The following is an 18300-nucleotide window of genomic DNA, read 5'->3' as shown; positions in this document are numbered from 1 at the left end:
AGGGACTGAAATTCACATTTTTTTTTTTTTGCAAAAAAAAAAATTTTTTATATATGGTCATAATTTTGAAAAAAAGATATAAAAAATGTTAATGATGAAAGTGTTTTGCTTTTTTGCTTAGATGAAGTAGCATACATTATAGTTTCATAAAAAGTTATTTTCTCAGTTCTCCGACTTCTTTTGGTGGTCATAGGCAGTGCATGTTACTTACATGTAACATGAGAAAAACACATTAGTTTTGCTATTTATTATTTTGGAAAATAACTTTTTGCTATTCATATTTCTTAGTTGTGATGTTTTTGACCCGATAATACCGAAAAAACATTTTTTAATATTGATTTTCATAGCTTGGGTTCGAAAGGGTTAAGGAAAAAGATAATGGAAGAGAATTCGTTGTTTTTATTAATAAATAATAAATAATCTTACCTACAGTGGAAAAAAAAGGTATTTTTCTTGTTTTTTGAAAATATTATTCTTATTTTTTTTTTTTGAAAATTGAATTTGGGTTTGGTGGTTTGGATTTAAAATTTTGTCCGCATACAACGCCACGTAGTTTGTTTTCTTTTTGAAAACATATATTTTCCGTATAGGTGTAGAAAAAAATTTATTTGATTGTTTGGGTGCCATATAAAAACTAAAATTTTTTGGTAGATGGTCTGACCGACAAAAATGTTTTGAGAATATAATATTCGTTCCTTCGGGGCCCCCCTAAGAATGGGGGCCCTGGGCACGGGCCCCGTGTGCCCTTATGGTTAAGACGGCATTGTAAATAGGAGATCGGATTGTGAAGGGCTTAGTAGTATTTATAGTCAGTTTGTTAAAAGGAACTATTTCTCAAGGTGAATTTTATAATCAACTCAATTTCACTTAAATTTGATAACGAAAAAATTTTTTTGAATTTCTTATCAATGAATAAAAAATTTTTATATTTTGAAAGTTCAATGATTACAAACGTCTTTTTCAAGACATTTTTATTGAATTTTTAAATATTTGAGCGATTTAAGAAATCTAAAAAACTTACTGAGAACCATAACAAAGAATTTAAGAAAAAAAAGTTTAAGATAAGTATCTATTATAAATATATTATAATTTTTTTAGAATTATTTTATTATTATAGTCCTGAAGAAGAGTGTATTCACACTTGAAACGTCGACGAAAAATAATTAAATATCAAAAACGACCTATAGCCTACACAAAAAAACAAGTTAAGTTACAAAACGATACACCTACATTTGGATGAAATAAAAAAAATGTTTTTTTAATTATTTAATTTCTGATCTGTTTGTTGTGATCAGATGTGGCTATATGTATCTTCGAGACAAAATTTGAAATATGACTGTTTCTAAGCCACCCGGCTACAGTGCACACTGATTTAAGAAAATATCTTTATTTCAAAAGATACAATAAAAAACCTTTTTTCATATCAGAAACCGAAAAAAATATGCTTTTCTTTTTAATGCGAAAAAATCATGGTTAGTTTGCCCAAGGTTAGCCCAGGATGGATCAACATTATTTTCACTTTCCTACCTGTAGTTTAAAAATTATTATTATTATTATTAACAATAGTACGCATACACCACAGTGACCGTTTTTATTTTATAATTTAGAAAAAGTAAATTTACTGGTGTGAGCACTGCGCCTCAAATGTTATTAATTTGGCTTAAAATTCTTTCTTGATTGAATGTAATCCATAAGATTATTGTTAATAAGCTTAAGTTCCTTAGTTCCAAAAATTTTGAAAAAAACTTTTTTCAAATTACCAACCTCTTAAAAATCAAAATTTGTTTCTTCAGTGTAAAATTGCCATGATTAATTGAGAAAAGTGTAAAAAGGACAATTTGTACACTGAAAAAAAAAAAAATTGATTTTTAAGAGGTTGGTAACTTGAAAAAAGTTTTTTGTCATAATTTTTTAGCTAAGGGTGGGCTAACTAAAAAAAAAAAACTTGGGTATCCTGGACTAACCGTGGGCAATCGAAAAAGGCAGATTTGAAAAAAAAAAATTAGCATTTGGGGGTGCCAACTTCACATAGCCTACTTTTATCGTCTTGTTTTAACATATTTAAAATGTTTTCCTAGTTATTCCAAAATTTTATAAAATTAATTTTAAAATGTATAGTTTCAAAAACTAAAAAGAAAATATTAAATCATCATAATGGTGCAATCCCAATTTGCAGCACAAATATAACTTATGATACCAACTGCAAGCCCAATGTCGTACATATGCATTTTAAAGTTGAACTTACTGAAACTATTATTGAGTTAAATTCAATGGCCCCTCCAAAACAAAAATTTATTTTTTTATTGATTTTAAGCACTTGAATGTTTTTAGGACCAGGTTCCAAAACGGTACCCGATTAATGTTTTCTTAAAAAATTAGTAGGTAACAATTTTTTTTTGAAAAAATATTTAAACATTTTTGTGAGGTAATAGGTAAAAAATTATTAAAAAAAATTAATTTTTTTTTCTAAAACAATATTTGTTATAGGTACAAGGTTCAAAACCATTTAAAATATGCTTTAATACCTATTTTTTAAAAACAAATTTCATATTTTTTTTTAAATTTTTATGAAATTTCTTAAAAATATAATTAGGTAGGTATATTATAATTATTCTTTGAACGTGGGCCTTAAAAAAATTTAATATTTTATATAATTTTATCAAAAGAGCAAGTACATGCGACCCAGTCGTGTATTTAATTTCTTGTATAATCTTATGTTTTTGTTTCAAGCCTAATATTTTCGTTACTAATTTTTTTTGTTTTGTGAATTTTAATTGCAGTCAGGGTCTTGGTGATTGTCTGGATAACACGCCCTCTCTGGAAGAATACAAATATCCTGACTTGCCGCCTGGAGCCATGTACAATGCTGAGCTTCAATGTCGCTTACAACACAACATGACCGACGAAAACGTTGGCTCTTGTTCACCACCTCATGAAATTTGTTCTCAACTTTGGTGTCTTGTGAATGGAGAATGCGTTACTCATATGATGCCAACTGCCCCAGGAACTAGCTGTGGCAAACACAAAGTAAGTTTGAAAAAAAAAAAAATTAGTTAACAGAAAAAAAATAAATTAATTACATTTGTTTTTTAAAGTGGTGTCAAAATGGTGAATGTGTTCCGATGGAAGAGATAAGTCCTCGAGATGGAGGTTGGGGCAATTGGTCACAATGGAGTGAGTGTTCGAGATCATGTGGAGGAGGTGTTTCGATTCAACAAAGGGAATGTAATAATCCAGTACCAGCAAATGGTGGACTCTTTTGTATTGGTGAAAGAAGAAGGTAAATTGATTTAGATGGTTATTAAAAAAAAAAATAATGATATTTTAATATTTGTTTTTTTATTCTTAAAGATATATTATTTGTAATAAGGACCCATGTCCTGAAGGAGAGCCATCATTTCGAGCACAACAATGCTCAAGCTACAATAGCGTTCCCTATCGAGGGGAATTCTACAAATGGCTTCCATATTTCGATAAATGTAAGAAAATTCTCTTGAAAGTTTTAGTTTGACTGTAAAACGATTTTATTTTTTTTTTTAGATAGTCCATGCAAACTATTTTGCACGGATGCTGAAGGAACTGTTACCGATAGTTGGGGTGACATGGTCGCTGATGGAACACCTTGTCAATTGGGCACAAAAAATATTTGTATCGATGGAATTTGCAGGGTAAGCTTTTTCATGTATTATAAAAGTTATGATACCGTCCGTATTGGCAGCTTTTAAAAATCGGTTTTTAGGAAAAATAAAACTAAATTATAAGAGCATAGAATCTGTTTATAATCATGGTTTTTAAAATGTGTTTTTTACGTTTTTTTTGAAAATTCTATAGATGAAGTAGGTACCTAGTAAAAAAAAAAGTTCTGGAGACTTTATAGAACACGGTTGCTTTAAAGCCAAAGAAAGTGACTAGATTGCACCGGACTCTGTAGAATCTTCAGAGGAATTGATTATTTTGATTTGATTTTGATGTGATTTATTCGTTCAATGTAATTGAGAACGAAAGTCAAGTTCTGAAAATGAAATAAAATGCACGATTGGGTCAGACGAACTTGTTGAAATGTGTAAAACTTTTTTATATAAACAATTTGTAATTGTAAATTAAAAAAATGTAATTAAAACATAAAATTAGTTTCTCAAAGAGGAAAAAAAAACAGCTTGAATCTGAGGAGATTGAAATATTTTTAGAACAAACCAACCTAGGGCCAATTAACGGTACCTGCCATATGACCAAAATGGAAAAAATTGTTTTTCTCAAAAACGGCTCTAACGATTTTGATTAAAAAAAATACATGTAATGTGGAAAATAAGATAATTTTTTTTTTTTTTACTGTTATAAACGGTACTTGCCATAGTAAGAACCGTTTTTTTGAAGTCTGACTTTTTGGTGAACAACACGACCGATTACTATGAATTTTTTTTTGTTTTTATGTTTCGATTAATATTGTCCCCTTAATGGCGTACTAAATTTTTTGTTGAAAATTTTTTTTGAAAACTTTTATATGAAAAAACTATTTTTAAAAAAACGGCCCTGACAATTTTCAAAATTTTTTTTCTCAAATATTTTGTTGGCATATACTTGGTTTAAATATCAAAACCTTTTAAAGGGATTTTTTTCTAACTTTAAACCAAATTAAATTTATATTAATATTTAAGTTTGTTTATTTTAAAATTTCTTGAAAAAAATCTTTTGTAAATTTTGTAAAAAGCTTTAATATTCCAAGCAAATTTTACCATAAGAGCAAGTACGTGCGACCCAGTCATACGTTTAATTTTTATTACGACGAAATTTTGGGAAAAAAAAAACATAATCATTGAAGACGTTTCAAAAAAAAAATATTTGTAACTCATTCATTAAACCTGCCATTTTATTGTTATGATTAGTCAAAATCGTTAGCTGAGAGTTCAATTACATGGCCCGATTTTAAAAAATAATTCTTCAAAACAAATTTTTTTCAAAAAAAAAAAAAAAATAAAAACTTTAAAATTCAAAAATTTTAGTCTATTAAATAGACCCTTTTGAATGGAACAAATTCGTTCAAGAGTTTTTATTGCTGATTATGATTGCTTGGCATTAAAGAATACTCCAGCCAAAAGTGCTACTAAATCCATTGGTGCATTTCTGAGAAAACGGCAGCACTGGTCGGTTTTCAGTTTTTTTGATTTAACTCGAAAACCAAGCCTAACTTTGAAATGGTTCAAAGACACTTTTCATAGCAAATTAAATTTTCTGTCATGTTAAGATGATTAAAAAATTTTAAAAATTATTTTTCGCTGAAATTCTAACCTAAAATCAAAGAAAAATAAGTTAAAAAACTGACTTTATGATTTTAGATAGAACATTTAATACCAACTCTTTACTGTTTTCAATGGCCTGAAAAACAATTCTTGTAAAATCAGCGACCAACGAAAAGTTTCTCTGAAAAAATGAAATGAAAAAAATATTCAAATGAGTTTCAAACAAAATAGGCCAGGCAAATTAGTAAATCAAATTGCATTTTTCGTGGGACAAATTTTTTTCATGGAACGTGTTTGGGTGTGTGTCCTTATCGTAAAAATGAATTTTTTGGGATTATAGAACATCGGGAACAGCCACCATCTTCGAAAAGAGGTCGGTGCCGTTTTTATTTCATAGCTCCATTTTTACTCATTTAAACCAAAAATGTCCAAGGACAGACTTATTCACAATGAAATTATCTAAAAAATTATATAAAAATGAATTCCGTGAGTTAGTTAAATTCAATTTTATAGTCAGTCAAAGTCCGGGTTCTTCTCGCAAGGTCAGGACAGTATGACATTTTTTCAAATATCTGAAGAACTTTTGATTTTGTTTTGAATTTTCTAAATATCGCTGATTTTACAAGAATTGTTTTTCAGGCCATTGAAAACAGTAAAAGAGTTGGTATTAAATGTTCTTCTATGCAATAGACCAAAGCTAATGGCTCTCCGTCGATCCATTCGATCTGTATTTACAAAAATGCACATACACAAAATTGCACACAAGCTCATAAGGATGCAAATAAATTTGTTTGTTTGTCATATTTAGTTTATACCGATTTTATCGTGTTTTAAAAACTTGCTTTTAACTAAAAAAGTCAAAAATTTGTAAAAAGTGATAATTTTTGAATAGGTACATTTAAGTTGTTTCTTGACAAAAAAAAATTAAAAATTGCATATTATCAAAGGATTTTACCTCTACTTTATTTCATTAGTACAAAGTTTGGACGTACCGGCTACATACACAAAATGCCCCTTGATTTAGTAAAAAAAATAAAATCATAAAGTCAGTTTTTTAACTTATTTTTCTTTGATTTTAGGTTAGAATTTCAGCGAAAAATAATTTTTAAAATTTTTTAATCATCTTAACATGACAGAAAATTTAATTTGCTATGAAAAGTGTCTTTGAACCATTTCAAAGTTAGGCTTGGTTTTCGAGTTAAATCAAAAAAACTGAAAACCGACCAGTGCTGCCGTTTTCTCAGAAATGCACCAATGGATTTAGTAGCACTTTTGGCTGGAGTATTCTTTAATGCCAAGCAATCATAATCAGCAATAAAAACTCTTGAACGAATTTGTTCTAGTTTTGCTCTGGAGCTCCGGCCTATTAAATAGACTAATTTATTTTGATTTATTAATAGTTTTGAATACAAAATTTTGTTAAAATGAAAAAGCTGTGTGGGAGAAAGTTCGTACTCATGGGTAAAAAAGAATAGAATTAAAACTTATACTTGAATTTTTTTACGTAATCGTAGGACCTATTTTTGAGAAAAAAACATTTTTTTTCGAAATTGTAGAGTCTGGAAAAAATGCATCATTTTTTTGATTAAAATTTCGGATCTTTTTTGTTGACACAAAACCAATTGTTGGCCTAAAAACTGCAAATGCAATATTTGAAACACTGTTGATTATAGAATTTAGGTCAGTAGTGAAAAAGAATTATTTGCTTTAAACACATATTTTTTTAAGTTAGATTTAAAGTGAAAAAATTGATACACAAAATTTATAAAAATAAATTGCATTTTGTTACTTTTAGAAAGTTGGCTGCGATTGGGTTGTAGATTCTGATATAGAAGAAGACCGTTGTGGAGTTTGTGCTGGAACTGGAGAAAATTGTAAACCCGTTGAGGTAATATTACAATAATTCTTGTTTATACTACAAAATGTATTTACATAATTTAATTGTCAAATTTTAGGGAATTTTCGCTGATGACTTTAATACCACCGATGGATATGTGGAAATTGTAACAATTCCAGGCAAAGCTCGTCAAATTGTCATTAAAGAAATGAGCAATTCACATAACTTTTTAGCTATTGGCAAAGCAAATAGCAGTATATTTTATTTAAATGGACAAAGGTAAATAGAACCTTTATAAAAAAAAAAATACCCAAAGTCGGGTCATTTTCCATTTGTTTTTGCCAATTTTCTTTGAACAACTTTTTTTTATTTCTAATCTTGTTGTAATGTTGTAAGATATCTATCCTCGATAACACTCAATAAGATATTTTAATACAAATCACAATCTCTGTTTCCGTCACATTTTCCAACTTTTTCAATTTATCAAAGAAAATTCCTTTTAACTGTTGCATGTAATTGATTATGTTTTTTTTTTTCTTTTATTCGTTTATAGACAAATATCTATGCCTGGAGATTATACTATCGCAAATACAGAAAGCATTTACGATCGTGTCGATCAGCAAGAGACCATAACTATACCTCATTCAATTGAGCATTCCATTACTTTATATGTAGGTGACAAGCCAATTTCTCAGTAACAAGAAAAATAAAAATTACAAACTTCTGTCATATGTTGTAGTTATGTTATGTGTGATTAATCGATTTATTATGCGTTTTTTTTTTTTTATTTATTTTATTTAAGGTGATTATTACATCAGCGAAGCCAAACGAAGGCATTTACTATGAATTCATATTGCCAGTAATCAATACCACCTCTGTGCAGGATTACACGTGGAAACTGGGCGATTGGACAGCATGTACGGCAACATGCGGAGGCGGAGTTCAATATCGTATGCCATTATGTTATGAAAATGGAAAATGTAAGTTAATTAATTCATATCTACTGACCGTATAACAGTTTTAAATTATTTTCAAATTCTTTGAATGTAACGATTTAAAAGCGAAAATGATCATTTTCATTGCATACATCTAGGAAATCGGAAAAGTTTTTTGAAATTTGAAGAGTAAAGTTTGAGATTATTGCATAGTTATAAGAGTTTTTGTTTAAAATTTATAGGGTAATGTTTGACGTATAACTTTAAATGAACATTCCAAATATTACACATTTTGTGAGTGAAAAATTTTATCATTAGTACTCTGATAGTATTCGGCACAAATAGTTGCAACTTGCAAGCCAATTGAGGATAATTCAAATTATAGTGCTATTATAAAGAAAACTAGCTCAAGTTGCTAAGACTTCCGGCTGAGGTTTTTTCGTTCTCATATTCAAATGGTGATGTTTGTTTTTGAAATTCAGCAAAAAATGGTATAATATTCACAACATTTAATTTAAAAATGTACTGTTTGCGTTTTATTTTACAATAAAACAACACAAAGCATAAAAATGTTCGGTTTTAATTGCCCAATAAGCTCTGCATTTATCAACGAGTGTTTATACTTAGTTCAAAAAGTAACCACTAAAAGGGTTAGTTTTCATGTAAGGCAATGAAACTTATTTTTGTCCAAAAAGAGTAAAAAGGTGTTTTCATATTACACTGAGGAAAAAAATAAATTGAAGTTGAAAAGTCGTTGTTTCAAAATTGAACTGCTTTGATTTATGTGACTTTAAGGTACGAAACCATAAAAAATTAACCTATTTTCCACGTTGATTTTAAAATGTCTATCTTCAACGCAAAATCATTCCGAATAATAGTTAAATCAATGTGGTTTTCATTGATTTCACGTTGTTTTATGGTGGCTTTTCCCTCAGTGTAGAAAAACTTTTCTGTAAAAATAAAAGCGTACCTAAAAATTTTTTTTTTAAATTAGAGTTTGAAATTAATACAAATTTTTATTTTGAGTTTTGACCCACACTCCTGTACGATTTTTTTTTTTATCTCAACCCAACCTACACGCTACATGCTCTAGCTTTTTTGTCCATAATATTGAGACAAGCATTTTTCAAAATGTAGAACCTTTACAAAGTCAAGTTCGTTAAGATAAACACTTTTTGATTTATTAAGCGTTAAAAATTCACATAGCGAGGATAATTTTTTCAAAAAAGCATATGAAATAGCATACAAAATAAAATACAACCCACAAAAAAAAAATGCATGTCCTGACTAAACCCCTGGTCCTAGCAAAATGGTTTATACCTTTTTGACGTTAAACGTTGTTTAATGTAGACAAAAGAACCTCATCAAAAAATTTTGATTGAAGTCTATATCTAAAAAAATTGCCTCATAAGTCAACACATACCTATTTCAAATGATAAAAAACTTTAACCCTCTTCGGGCGCCATCTAGTGTCAAAATAAAAATCTGAAAAAAATTAGACGATTTTTTTTTTTTATTATTTAGAAACAGTTTTTCCACTTAATTCTCGAAAAAACCTAAATAACGAACGCCCTAATGTATACACATATATTTAAAATGTTAAATAATTGCTAAATAGATAATTGCAATATTTTTATAAATGAACTTGATAAAAAAAAAATATTTTTTTATAATTTAGAACAGTATCAGTTTTTCGCTGATTCTGCGAGCATTTTATTTTGTGTTACTACAGTCTTGTAATACTAGTGTGATTTGTTTATTCCATTTGTATCCATTTTTTTCGGGCTGTGAATTTTTCCGAAATTAAATTTCATATATAATTTTGATTTTGAACGAGTGGGTTTAGAACAGGGTCGATAATTTTTGAAACCAAAAAAAATCATAGTAGAATGAAACCCATTGGAAAAGGAGGTGAATATGATGAAAATTAAAGGAAAAATAAATTACGGGCGAGCCGAGTTCGGGAAGCGGGTGGGTTGAGTTTTTAATGGTAAAAAATGGTATATCTCGATTTCCGGCAAAACTACAAGTCCTATAGAAAAAAGTTGTATAACAAAGTTGTAGGTAATAAAAAGATCTACAACTTTTGTATCAACAATTTTTTCACATAACCTCAAAATTTATGTGAAAAATTCAATAAACCGAGTTTTTGGTTTTCTATTTTTATCTTTTTCAAAAACAAAAATTTTTCTACGAAATTTGGTGAAAACTTACCTTATTATATCCCAAATACACTGTAATTTATTTGATTTAAAATATTTATTTTTTAACTTTTTTTTTGACTTAATGCCAAAAAACACCCTAATTTTCAATCGAAAATTCACGTGTCAAAATATCAGCTTTTTTCAAAAAATCGGTGGGTATTTTGTTCGTTAAAATCTCTACTTTCCAATAGTGTAAACAAAAATTTACATTAGTATACCATAGTACATGTTCTCGGTAAAAGCAAAAAGCTTGAATTCGAAAATTTTTTTATCATTATTTAAAAATTTGGACTATTTATTAAAATTTAGACTTAAATTACTCAAAAACCGTAACATTAATCAATATTACATGAAATCCTACGTTTTTTGAGTAATTAAAGTGTAAATTCGAATAAATAGGCCAAAATTGTAAACAATGATAAAAAATTTTTTTCGAATTACAGCTTTTTTCATTTTTTGCATTTTACTAAAACATGTTCTATAGTATACTAATGTAAACTTTTTGAAGTTATACTTCTTATGGGAGGGTGTGTATGAAAATTTACTTTTTGACAAGAATGTCAAAGGGATTATGACGCGATCACCCTGGGTAGCAGGGCTGTCGTTTCACCTTTAGAGTACGCAGTACTTTAGTATTTAAAAATGCAGTACGCCGCAGTACGGCAAACATAAAACACACAACACGTAGCAAGTTACATGTTTCATGTGGCAAGTTGTATGTGGCAAGTTGCGTGTGGCAAGTTGCATGTGGCAAGTTGCGTGTGGCAAGTTGCATGTGGCAAGTTACATGTGGCAAGTTGCCAGGGTTGCAAAAAGCTAACATTTCAGCTCAGCTCACAGCTCAGCTCAAATTTGAGCTAGGTACCATAGCTTAGCTCATTTGAGCTGAGCTGAAAGTGAGCGCCCCAACTTCCAACGCCTATATCTCGGAGTTTTGAAAAAAATGAAAAAAAAAAATTTTGATGCCAAAAGGTAGCGGGGACTCTAACCTACATTTGGGTACAACTTCCATCCCTGTAGGTACACGCGTTCTCAAACCAGGAGAACTTAAAGGTACAAAAAAAGTTAAGCCCGATTCTGAAAAAATAGGCATGATGTGGCGGTTTAACATGCAAGGCGATTTTTTAAAAATCTGACAATGTGCAAAACGTAGGCCCATGATACAAGCTATCATTTGGCATCACTCCCAAAAATTTCTCTCAAGTGGTTTAGCTTCCAGGAGCGTTCAAAGTTTCGGGGATTTTTCGAAAAAAAATTTACCCCAACTTTCAAACACGATTTTCTCGGAATTTTGAAAAAAATCGAAAAACCGGATTATACCACTTTCGGGTAGCTGAGAATATAAGCTTTCATATGGCACCACTCCCCTGTCTCTAGATCAAAGCGTTCCAAAGCCTATATCGCGGAATTTTGAAGAAAATGAAAATAAAGTTTTTGATGCCAAAAGGTAGCGGGGACTCTAACCTACATTTGGGTACAAATTCCATCCCTGTAGGTCCACGCGTTCTCAAACCGGGAGAACTTAAAAGAAAAAAAAAAAATAGACACGATTCTGAAAAAAAGGCATGATGTGGCGGTTTAACATGGAAGGCGATTTTTTAAAAATCTGATAATGTGCAAAGCGTAGGCCCATGACACAAGCTATCATTTGGCACCACTCTTAAAAATTGCTCTCAAGCGGTTTAGCTTCCAGGAGCGTTCAAAGATTCGGGGATTTTTCGAAAAAAAAATTTACCCCAACTTTCAAATGCGATTTTCTCGGAATTTTGAAAAAAGTCGTAAAACCGGATTGTACATGATTTTTTTGTATGATAAAAAAAGAAATATTTTACTAAAAAAATAGAAATATATTTACTATTAACCCTAGAAAGATAATCTACGTCTGTAAGACGTATGGCGTGTAAAGAACTGTTTTATCTAATTCAATTCAAGTTTCTAGGTTTTTGTTAAATTGATTTGATTTATTATATCACTTCTTTAAAATAATCTAAGTAAAGAGTTAAATAAATATAAATATGACAAAAAGTGTTAACATAAGACCAAAAATCTTTTTTAGAATCATACGTCTCTGAGACGTATATTATGATTATCTTTCTAGGGTTAAAAAAACCAAGAGAAAGATCACGAAAAATTACCTGTTTTATTTATAAAAATATCCATGTGTTAAAATAATTCCATTAATAACTAGAACCAAACATCTTAAGCTATGGTGTTTTATAAAAGTTTAAAATATCTTCATATTTCATTATACTTTCCAAATAAAAATCAATGTATCCTCTCACCCATCACAGCTCAGCTCAGCTCACTTTACTTTAGCTCACCCAACAGCTCAGCTCAACCATCAGCTCAGCTCACTTTCAGCTCAGCTCAAATGAGCTGAGCTATGGTACATAGCTCAAAAGTCAGCTAGCTCAAAATTTGAGCTGAGCTGTGAGCTGAGCTCAGCTCACTTTTGAGCTTTGTAGCAACCCTGCAAGTTCCATATTGCTACTACTAGTGCTGAAGCACACACAATTCTCATAAAATTACCATATCGCACATTTTATGCGCAATTCTTTTAGTTTCGTTAAGCATATACCGTACGTTCTGAACCGCACAAGATGTGTAAATTTCACAGAATAAATTGAAAACTACATGGACGCAAGGAGGATGAAAGAATTAATTTATTGTTCACTTGATAAAAATGTAAAAAAAACGAAGTATGGATTAATTAATTTAATAATAGAAATTAAAAATATCAAATGAAATTCATTTACATATACTGAATGAGAAGTATAACTTCAGTCGCGTGTACATGTGTACACACACTCTTTTTTTTTACACCATCAGAAAATAGACATTTTAACAAACGAAATGCCCATCGACTTTTTGAAAAAAGCTGATATTTTGACACGTGAATTTTCGATTGAAAATTAGGGTGTTTTTTTGGTATTAAGTCAAAATAAGGTGAACAAATTAATATTTTAAATCAAATAAATTACAGTGTATTTGGGATATAATAAGGTAAGTTTTCACCAAATTTCGTAGAAAAATTTTGTTTTTGAAAAAGATAGAAATAGAAAACCAAAAACTCGGTTTTTTGATTTTTTCACATAAATTTTGAGGTTATGTGAAAAAATTGTTGATACAAAAGTTGTAGATCTTTTTATTACCTGCAACTTTGTCATACAACTTTTTTCTATAGGCCTTTTAGTTTTGCCGGAAATGGAGATATACCATTTTTTACCATTAAAAACTCAACCCACCCCTTCCCGAACTCGGTTCGCCCGTAATTTATTTTTCCTTTAATTTTCATCATATTCACCTCCTTTTCCAATGGGTTTCATCCTACTATGATTTTTTTGTACTTTTTAATGTTTTTGAAGGCATCGGCACTGGTCTAGTTTGACTTGTTGATTTCTGAAACTTACTCAAAAACTCTTCAAATCATAGCTTTTTTCATTTAATTTGTTTTTTTTTTTTTTTTCATTTCAGCCATAAATGAAGAAGAACTTTGTTGGTCAAATGCCAACAATTCCATGCCGAAGAGAATATCTCGTCGTTGCAACGAAATTCCATGTCCAGCCCATTGGTGGATTGGTCAGTGGCAGCTATGTCCGGTAACATGTAAGATACCCGGTTCACCGAGTCCAGTTAAACGACGTTCGATTATGTGTCTCGATCAGAATGATGAAGTTTTAGCCGAGTCAATGTGCAATAATGCAACGCGACCAGTTGATGTTGAGTCATGCGGCCAAAGGATTCCAAATTGTAGCAGTGACATGAAAAATGATATTATGCTTGATTAGAATTTAATTCTAAAAACAAAAACAAAAAACATAATTTCCTTAAGTGGCCTATCTACTTAATTATTTGATAGTAATTATTATTTTTTAATTTAATTAATTTTTTTATTATAATGCTCGTTTTAGTAATTGAAAATTATACTTTATTGTACCTTATTATTATATTTATAAAATAAAAATAAAATTCGAAAATAAAAAAAAAAACAAAATATTTGTATTTAATAAGTAAAATTGTATGTTTTTTATTTTATTCGATTGTTTTTTTATGAGGTGGGATCACAATGGAGTTTTGAGTTGAAATTATAAATTTTTCATTTAATGATCTAATGCTAAATTACAATTATTATAATAAACTTAATTTTAAAATTGGATTTATTGTATTAGAATTATGACTAAAAATAGTTTTCTCTTTAATTAGTTTTTGTCTTTAAATATTTTTTTTTTTGTTATATTCACAACCTAAAATCTGGTATTGTCAGGTAATTTAACAAAATATGCAATTTTTTCTTTTGGCACATTATAATTGTGTATCCAACGGCTGCCCTTTCGGAGAGAGCCATCGATACCATCTTTCCAAACACCTTGAGGTAGGTAAACTGAAAATAAATAAATAAAAATAAAAGTGGTTATCATCAGCATTGGAAGAAAGTATAATCTGTAAAAACCGTTTCATTACACAAAATTACATTATGCTTTTTGGATTTTTCTATAAGCTACTCAAAATTTACGTTTTGAGTGAGGAAGTTAAAATTAAATATAATGCTAAAGAAAGAGAGAGAAAAAATAGAAATTACAACTTTCAGAAGTCAAGGGCTGCCAGGTGTATTAAAGTGAAAAATATAAAAGAAATAACTTTAAAAAAACCGTGATAACTTAGAAGACTAGAATTTTTACAAAAAGAGCAGTTAATCATTATTATATGTTTTAAAAATGGGCTTTAGGTCAATGAGAACAAATATATTTTTGTCAAAAATATATTTGTTCTCATTGACCTAAAGCCCGTTTTAAAAACATATAGGTAATTATCAACAAAAGGTCTTCACCATCAACATATTTTTTTTTTGAAAATCATTTTAGTAGTTCAAGTTCAAGTAGTTAAAATTTTCAAAAATAATCGAAAATAAATTTGGTACGCCCATTAAAACAAAATATTAGTCAAAACTTTTAACAAAAATTCATTTGTGCGTTTTCAAAAAATTTTTTTTTAATCCAAAAATCATTGGTTTGAAATTTTTTCTTAATTTACTAAAATGGTTTCTAAAAAAAAATTGTTTAATGTTAATGTCGTTTACAAGTCACTCAAGAAAATGCTTTATAACAGGTACCGTTGGTTAACGGTCTAAGAATTATTGTTTTTTTTTTTTATCAAAATTAGCTACAGTTCTACTTTTACTTGCTCTACATATAGGGCAACTTTTAATTTCGTCTTCGTGTTAAATAAATTGCACGACTGGGGTCGCACGTACTTGCTCTTATGCTTAAAGTAACTATAATGTTAAAGCTTTTTATTCAAGAAATTTAAAATTTGATATTTTGAAGAAATTTCATAAGTAGTATAAAAAAATTAAATCTGTTTTTATAATTAATTAAACTCCGTTTTAAATTATCTTAAAAAAAAAAAACAAATATGCCATTTTATTTCTTGTATAAAAAGGTATTTTTAGAAAAAAATTTTCTAAAATTGTAGGAACCGTTTTTTAAAAAAATAATTTTTTATGTATAAAAATTTTTTAACATTTTTCAAAAAAAAAGTTGGTATGCCATTTTGAAGAAATAATTTTTTTACACATAAAAACTAAATTTCAAAATTTTTCATTGATCCGTTTTCAAAAAATTGATTTTTCAAAAAAAAATTTTGAAATATTTTTTAAAAATCCAAAATTGCGTTTTTTGAAAATTTTCTAAATTTTTAATATTATCTTTACTTACACACGTTTGTATAAAAATTTTCATTTAAATCGGGTTAATGTTGTACGAGATATTCAGAAACGAAAAAAACCGTTCTATGACAGGTACCGTTAATAACGGTACAAAAAATATTTTTTTTATTTAAAAAGTTGGCTCTTATGTGTAGTACTACACACAAAAATTTTAATCAAAATCGTTAGAGCCGTTTTTTAAAAAAAAATTAACTTTTCTATTTCCGTTATATGGCAGATACCGTTAGTTTTGGTCATAAAAAAAAAATTTCAATTTCCCCTCTAGGGAATCACCAAAAACTGCTAACTACCAAGTTTGAAGAAAATCACTTCACTCGTGTAGGCTGCAGCTCCAGATAGAGACAGACACACAGACAGACAGACAGACAGACAGAATTGCCGGACCCACTTTTTTGGCATTCTCCATCATCGTAATGTCATGTAAAATTGTTATCTCGAGTTCGATTTTTTTTACGAACCCTAAACTTGCCCTATAGTACCTATATCGCAAGTAAAAAATCGAGGTTTTAATCAAAACCAACATTACGAAAAAGTCTAGGCCTTGTAATGCAGTCCGGTCTGTCGGTCTGTGCGTCCATCTGTACACAGTACTATGAACACGTTCAACAGCCTAAGCAGGTTGACGGATTTTCTTTAAAATAAGGTATAGGGGAAGTGGGGGCAAGACCACCTATGGGGGCAAGACCGTTTTCGTACTATGTTGTATGAAAACAAAATTAAATTGACTTTCAATATAAAATAAATGGCTTCTGGTACGATCGATTATGTCTGTAAGTATGAGCAAGTTTGGTTGAAATCCCGAAAAGTTATAGTAAATTTTGTGTTTTTTCATCAAATCGTTATGTTTGGTGTGAAAAGAAATTTGTACTTTTTTTAAATGAAATATTTAAAAGTTTTAACTTTTTCTTTTTTTGTAATAAAAGTTGGGAATCGGTGAAAATATAACATACGTATGTGATTATTGCAAAAAGATTGCATATTTTAAGATAGAAACGGTTTTATTATCAACAGAAGTTGATAGGGCGCTTTTTTTTCAGATGTTTTTTTACAACGTACTGTCTTTTGTTCAGTATTTTTTTATTTTTTTTTTTATTGATGAGATTTCCTACAAAAAACATTAATAAATAAATTAATAAATAAACACTTAATTATGATAAAAGATGGTTTTTATTGGTTTTTAAGACGGTTAAACACTAAAGGGGCTGTCTTGTCCCCACTTCAGATGATTTTTATGGAATTCTGAAAATGTTTTTTTTTTTATATCTCGCTTAGAAAGTGTACCTCCCATCCAAAGTTTTTAAGTTTTTGCAATTTTCTCAAAAATGACTATAATGATTTTGATTAAACTTTGCAGACATATCAAGGGGCACGGTAGTGCCCAGCCAAGTTCTCTAGCAACTTTGGCACTACACCCTTATTTACAGGAAACAACTCAGGCCATTTTCGACCCCCCTCTAACTTCCACACCAAAGATGCCAGAATATTCAAACTCGCTACATTTGTTGAGCTGGCCGAACCCAAATTCCTCACAAAATTTCAGCTTCTTAGGATGAGTGGTTTCTGAAATATAGGACTTCAAAAATCGCGAAAACCGTAACTGACTCACTGACTCACTGACAGATCATCAAAATTATGGAGAACTTCCCGCTATCGTAGAAACTTGAAATTTTACATGGTGATAGGACTTGTGGTGTATACAATGGAAAATTTGAGATTTTCAATTCAGGGGGCGTAATAACCGCCCATTTTAGCCGAATTTTCATCAATTATTATAGAGCACTTCCGATTTTCGTAGAATCTTGAAATTTAGTAGAATGGTAGAGCTGGTGGTTTATATAAAAGAAAAAAATTTATATTTGAGAATTTTAGCCAGGGGGCGTGGTAACAGCCCATTTTCACTAAATTTTATCAAATTTTTTAGAGCACTTCCGATTATCGTAGAATCTTGAAACTTGGTAGAATGGTAAAGCTAGCAAGTTGTACCAAATGCAAAATTTAAAATTTGAGAATTTTGGATAGGGGGTGTGGCAACTGCCCATTTCTGCTGAATTTTCATCAAATATTATAGAGCATTTCTAACTGTCGTAGAACCTTAAAATTTGGTAAAATGGTAGACCTGGTAGTTTATACAAAAGAAAAAATTTAAAATTTGAGAATTTTAGAATTTTAGACAAGGGGCGTGGTAACCGCCCATTTTCTCTGACTGTTCATCAATTATAGAGTTTTTAAGTTCTACAGCAATACCTTGCAAAAAGTAGTGAAATCACAACAAAAACATTACTGTTAAAAAAAGAGCCAAGTTCTCCTATGTTGAAATTATGCTGGCACAAAAAGTACTGAAATGTAAAAGTGTACCAAGTTC

The 18300-nt window shown here is 29.5% G+C and overlaps 2 protein-coding genes across 5 annotated transcripts in view; one reads left to right on the top strand and one right to left on the bottom strand.

Moving 5' to 3' along the window:
* The window catches only part of LOC129911659 (A disintegrin and metalloproteinase with thrombospondin motifs 12), a 40136-nt gene extending 25974 nt beyond the window's left edge, over positions 1-14162 (top strand). Inside the window, exons 10-18 of the mRNA XM_055989522.1 lie at positions 2781-3027; positions 3096-3280; positions 3352-3479; positions 3541-3668; positions 7033-7125; positions 7193-7353; positions 7628-7745; positions 7877-8054; positions 13688-14162. Coding sequence (XP_055845497.1) covers positions 2781-3027; positions 3096-3280; positions 3352-3479; positions 3541-3668; positions 7033-7125; positions 7193-7353; positions 7628-7745; positions 7877-8054; positions 13688-14001 — 1552 coding nt within the window. The 3' untranslated portion in view covers positions 14002-14162. The remainder of the gene's footprint in view (positions 1-2780; positions 3028-3095; positions 3281-3351; positions 3480-3540; positions 3669-7032; positions 7126-7192; positions 7354-7627; positions 7746-7876; positions 8055-13687) is intronic.
* Positions 14163-14334: 172 nt separating this feature from the next.
* The window catches only part of LOC129911660 (myogenesis-regulating glycosidase), a 50436-nt gene continuing 46470 nt past the window's right edge, over positions 14335-18300 (bottom strand). For 2 of the 4 annotated variants that reach the window (XM_055989524.1, XM_055989525.1), the window contains one exon: positions 14335-14594. In XM_055989524.1, the coding sequence (XP_055845499.1) occupies positions 14458-14594 (137 nt within the window). In that variant the 3' untranslated portion in view covers positions 14335-14457. The remainder of the gene's footprint in view (positions 14595-18300) is intronic. The other 2 variants (XM_055989526.1, XM_055989527.1) reach the window with 2 other exon arrangements.

Source organism: Episyrphus balteatus, chromosome 2 (genome assembly GCF_945859705.1).
Source record: "Episyrphus balteatus chromosome 2, idEpiBalt1.1, whole genome shotgun sequence".
NCBI classification, from domain to species: domain Eukaryota; kingdom Metazoa; phylum Arthropoda; class Insecta; order Diptera; family Syrphidae; genus Episyrphus; species Episyrphus balteatus.
The sequence above is the reverse complement of the archived record's forward strand: the minus strand, read 5'-3'. Positions and strand labels throughout refer to the sequence as shown.